This window comes from Anguilla anguilla, chromosome 1, assembly GCF_013347855.1.
Source record: "Anguilla anguilla isolate fAngAng1 chromosome 1, fAngAng1.pri, whole genome shotgun sequence".
NCBI lineage: Eukaryota > Metazoa > Chordata > Actinopteri > Anguilliformes > Anguillidae > Anguilla > Anguilla anguilla.
The window spans coordinates 86,070,471-86,075,898 of record NC_049201.1 but is presented as its reverse complement, the minus strand read 5'-3'; the positions used below and the strand labels follow the sequence as shown (position 1 = coordinate 86,075,898).

The following is a 5,428-nucleotide window of genomic DNA, read 5'->3' as shown; positions in this document are numbered from 1 at the left end:
TTTCACGACCGGTGCCGACAAAAACCACCTCTTTTTCTCATTGGTGACGCCGTTAGTCTGTGACAATGCAGACAACGCCCTAAAATAAAAAAACTTGAACGCCCCTAACTTCACAACCAATCATAAATACGTATTCCAGTCGTATATTTGACAGACGTTATCTTCCTCCAATCCTCTTAAAAACACCCTGGATATTAACATCAAAACTACGTCATCATCAAGACATTCGTACTGGAAATGAGTTTTCACTACGGACAGGTAAAATGTTGCTTCCTGGTCGTAAAATTGTACAAGTTTTAAAGTAGGCCTAATGTTCAGTTTTGTTTTCAAGTAGAAAAATAAAATACTAAAATTGCTTGTGTATTGTATTATAATTTTACATATTCTCTAAATTATATGAAAACGGAATAGTTAGTGAATCATTTGATTCTGGTCAGTTTTTATGATGCTCCGGAGTGATTTAACTAAACTTGCAGGGTAAGAAATAAAGTTCACAAAACGTTACTTCCGTGGACTCAAACTCGTTTTCCTGTGTAAATGTCATTTCAGTTATCATAGCTAAACAGATAATTTTTAACTAATGACTCGCTGATGAACTGAGCCTAACGTCCGTAGTTTAATGCCTTACGTTAGCCAAGTTAGCAAGTTTAGCGGGCTGTCTTGGAGTTCCGCAAACTACCGAGATGTCCTCTTTGCGTATACAAATTTTATCTATGTGTTTTATCACTTTTTAACATTTGCATCATGTTAAACCTACCAAAATAGTTTCTTGTCCAACTCGAAAGATATTTCGAGTTAGACAATTGCTTCCCAGTCTTAGCCGGAAATGTTGGAAAGTTCTAGCTGCATTAACATGAAATTTTAGCAGACATAAAAACAGCGAGGGTACAAATAATTCGCTCATGCCAAAGATCAGATGGTTGTTGAGGCTGGTTTCGCGTTTGTTTGAGCGGGGAGATTATACTGATGGTAATAATTCCGAATGTCTTCTTCAAAATCAAATGTTAAGGCTCTTTCTGTTTTCTTTTAAAAACTTGATTGAAACCTTGTGTAAATAACGTTATTAGACCTACTGTTTTATTCATTGTTCATTATGTTTATTCTGTTTTATTTTTATCTATACTTGTAAAGTTTAAAGCTCGCTGTGCCCCATGCAAGAAAAGCACTCTGCAAAAATAAATAAATAAATAAACAGTAACAATAATAAAATGATGATGATTGTGATGTTCATAGGGGTCATTGTTGCTGTTCTTTTGCCACTCAGGGTTACCCTGCACAAGGGCATAACTACCCAGGCCAGCACCCCCCTCCTGGGGGTCAGGTACCCCCAGGAGCCCCCTACGGGGGTGGGATGCCCCCCGGAGGTCCTGCAGGGCAGTATGGGGGCCCAACTGCCCCAGGCTACAACCCGTATGGGGGCACAGCGCCTCCACATGGAGGGCAGTACCCTGCAGGCCAAGCTCCTGGTGCCCCCCACGGATCGTACCCATCCCCGTTTGGGGCCGGCAGGGGCGCTCCTGGGGCCCCCTATGGGGGGCCACTCCCCGCAGGAGGAAATTTCGGGGGACAGGCTCCTGGGGCGCCATACGGGGGTTACGGACAGCCCCAGGGGGGTCACTACGGCCAGCATCCTCCAGCAGGTGAGAGACTTCCTGTTCTGAACTTCCTTCCTCTGGTGTGTGGTGATTGGTTCTAGTTCTGCGCTGGTGTGTGGTGATTGGTTCTGGTTCTGCTCTGGTGTGTGGTGATTGGTTTCAGTTCTGTCCAGATGTGTTGTTACTAGGGGTTTAAGAAAATATCGATACACTTGAGTGTCGTGATATTATGTTTTGTTATACTGTATCAATTCTCAAAAACACTGTATCGATTTTTAATTAATAGTTTACATGCAAAGATTCGTGGCAGACAGTGGTTCATTTTGTGTTGTGTTTGAACCCCCAACCGCTAGATAGCAGTGTTGTAATCTATCTTCAGCCATTTGACTGTAAACAAGTAAAATGTTTTTACTCAGATTTTATGCATATGGTGGTGTGTTCTTTATACTATGACAGTTTTCCTGAAATTAGATTTAAAAAATCACAATATATCGCCTTGCTTACAGTATCACAATATATTGCAATATATTGAATCATAACCCCTGTATCATGATACGTATCGTATCGCCAGATTCTTGCCAATACACAGCCCTAGTGGTTACTAGTTCTGATTCGATGCTGCTATCTGGCGATTGGTTCTGGTTCTGTGCAGGTGTGTGGTGATTGTTACTGTTTCTGTGCTGGTGTGCTCTGATTGGTTCTAGAGTTGGGGTGGTGTGCGGTGATTAGTGCTGGACTGCACGCCTGCTCTTGCTGAAAGCCTATTGGGCCTTGTTGTAATGGGCTGGAGAATGTAACAGATATGAGCGGTTCTGTTGAGTAATGGCTAGCAGGGGGAGCTGTGTCCTGACCCTGACCTCTCTTCCTGCGCAGGTAACATCCCTCCAGGTGTGAGCTCGGAGGCCTATCAGTGGTTCCAGTCTGTAGACACAGACCACAGCGGCAGCATCAACCTGAAAGAGCTGAAACAGGCCCTGCTCAACTCCAACAACTCCACCTTCAATGACGAGACCTGCCTCATGATGCTCAGTGAGTACTGCAATACTGACCTTCAGTGGGTACTGACCATCGCTGAGTACTGCAGTACTGACCTTCACTGGGTACTGACCATCACTGAGTACTTCAGTACTGACCTTCAGTGGGTACTGACCATCGCTGAGTTCTGCAGTACTGACCATCACTGAGTACTGCAGTACTGACCTTCACTGGGTACTGACCATCGCTGAGTACTTCAGTACTGACCTTCAGTGGGTACTGACCTTCGCTGAGTACTGCAGTACTGACCATCACTGAGTACTGCAGTACTGACATTCACTGGGTACTGACCATCGCTGAGTACTGCAGTACTGACCTTCAGTGGGTATTGACCATCGCTGAGTACTGCAGTACTGACCTTCAGTGAGTACTGACCATCGCTGAGTACTGCAGTACTGACCTTCAGTGGGTACTGACCATCGCTGAGTACTGCAGTACTGACCTTCAGTGGGTAGTACAGTACTGACCATCACTGAGTACTGCAGTACTGACCTCCACTGGGTAATACAGTACTGACCATCACTGAGTACTGCAGGGGGTAGAGACCGCAGAAGGAGAGACTTTTGGGAGTGACTAACTCTATGGACAAATGAGTGAAGGACACCGAACTGAAAAAGGAGTACAGATAGTTTGGGAATAATGGAAAAAAACACCTGCAGTTATTAAAGTAAAAAAAATGGTAAAAATTAGGAATAAAATAAAAACATGTTTTAAAAGGTGGAAATTTAGCTGCAGCACAGGGTTAAAGCAGCTTCTCTGTATGGCAGCCAGTGGGTGTAATTCTGGGTTGCTAGGAGACAAAGCAGCTCTCTGCATAAATAGATAATGTGAGAGACTGTGTGGAATCCTGGGTAAAGTCCCGTTCCGTGCACTTTTAGTGACAGGCTGCTGCAGTCCTGGGTTGAGTCATTCCTACTGTGCCATTACTTTATTGGTTAAAATGGCCCCCCCGCCCCACTCACCCCCCATTTCCTCATGTTATTGGTCTCTCTGAAGGAAAACAGGAATGTGACCCTAAGGAAGGTAATCATCTCACACTCCTCCATTTCACAGTGACATCTCTCCTGTTTGCCTTCTCTTGTGAAAAGAGTTTGGCGATTATGTAAGATTTCCGTGTTTCAATTCTCGGCTGTCCAGTGTTGTGAAATTCACACACTCCATACACCCCGGGCAGTTGTTAAACATCTCCTATTGGCTTATCAGGTTGTCATTCACCCGGATAAGTTTTTTTTGAATAGTGCAGATGTTTGTTGACAGTCTCCTGATTGCCATGGGTGAGCCCAGAGTCGCAGAAACACACACACTTGCCGAACTCTTTAAGACGTGTGTGTGACGCTGCTGTGGGTGTGACGCTCCTCTGGGTGTGACGGTGCTCTGGGTGTGACGGTGCTCTGGGTGTGACGCTGCTGTGTGTGTGACGCTGCTGTGTGTGTGACGCTGCTCTGGGTGTGACGCTGCTGTGTGTGTGTTCTGCGCAGACATGTTCGATAAGACTGGCTCCGGCCGCATGGACGTCTTCGGCTTCTCCGCGCTCTGGGCCTTCATGCAGCAGTGGAGAGGCCTGTTCCAGCAGTTCGACCGCGACCGCTCTGGGTCCATCAGCGGTAACGAGCTGCAGCAGGGTGAGTGTGCATGTGTGTGTGTGTGTGAGTGTGAATGTGTGTGTGTGCGCATGTGTGTGTGTGAGTGTGTATGTGTGTGTGTGAATGTGTGTGTGTGCTTGCATACTTATACTTTTTCTGAAGCCCCCTGGGCACTGTTCTCTCTCTGTGTAATCAGTATGTTTTTGGGGTCTCCCGCACTGTGTGTGTAATGATGGCTGCAGGTTTCGGGGTGTAATGTTGGGTGTAATTCTGGGTGCAGGTTTCGGGGGGGAATGCTGGGTGTAATGTTGGGTGTTATTCTGGGTGCAGGTTTTGGGGTGTAATGCTAGGTGTAATTCTGGGTGCAGGTTTTGGGGTGTAATGCTAGGTGTAATTCTGGGTGCAGGTTTCGGGGTGTAATGCTGGGTGTAATGCTGGGTGCAGGTTTTGGGGTGTAATTCTGGGTGCAGGTTTTGGGGTGTAATGCTAGGTGTAATTCTGGGTGCAGGTTTCGGGGTGTAATGCTGGGTGCAGGTTTTGGGGTGTAATGCTGGGTGTAATGCTGGGTGCAGGTTTTGGGGTGTAATTCTGGGTGCAGGTTTCGGGTTGTGATCTCCTCGTTGTCATTGCAGCTCTGGCGCAGTTGGGGTACAGCCTGAGCCCGCAGTTTGCGCAGGGCCTGGTGGGGCGTTTTTCGGGCCGGGGAGGGCAGGGGGCCCTGCAGCTGGACAGCTTCCTGCAGGTGTGCACCCAGCTGCAGGCCATGACCCTGGCCTTCCGCCAGCGCGACACCGCCCAGACCGGCCACGTGCGCATGAGCTACGAGGACTTCCTGTCCAGCGCCGTGCAGCGGCTCATGTGACAGACCAGGCCCCGCCCCCCAGTGAAGGACACGCCCACCTCCGAACCCGAGGCACTACACATGCACACGCTCACACACACACCAACACTGACGCTTACACTCACACACACCAACACACACCAACACTGAAACTTACACACTCTCACACTCACACACACACACCAACACTGACACACACAGACACATGCACACACACACACACACACCAACACTGACGCTTACACTCACACACACCAACACACACCAACACTGAAACTTACACACACTCTCACACTCACACACACACACCAACACTGACACACACAGACACATGCACACACACACACACACACCAACACTGACCCTTACACACA

General features: G+C 47.5%; 1 protein-coding gene across 1 annotated transcript; it reads left to right on the top strand.

The window, feature by feature from the left end:
- On the top strand, positions 1-5,225 carry LOC118210186 (peflin-like). Its single transcript, XM_035386151.1, has 5 exons — positions 1-258; positions 1,265-1,640; positions 2,469-2,624; positions 4,109-4,252; positions 4,846-5,225. Exons 1-5 carry the CDS (start codon positions 238-240, stop codon positions 5,073-5,075), a joined length of 927 nt encoding a protein of 308 aa, XP_035242042.1. The 5' UTR covers positions 1-237; the 3' UTR covers positions 5,076-5,225.
- Positions 5,226-5,428: the final 203 nt, after the last annotated feature.

What these genes read in the sequence shown, in the direction of transcription:
- LOC118210186 (XM_035386151.1), top strand. Translation starts at nt 238, where the DNA reads ATGAGTTTTCACTACGGACAG. An exon ending in CGGCCAGCATCCTCCAGCAG is followed by an intron (nt 1,641 to 2,468) that starts GTGAGAGACTTC and finishes CTTCCTGCGCAG; the next exon opens with GTAACATCCCTCCAGGTGTG. An exon ending in GACCTGCCTCATGATGCTCA is followed by an intron (nt 2,625 to 4,108) that starts GTGAGTACTGCA and finishes TGTTCTGCGCAG; the next exon opens with ACATGTTCGATAAGACTGGC.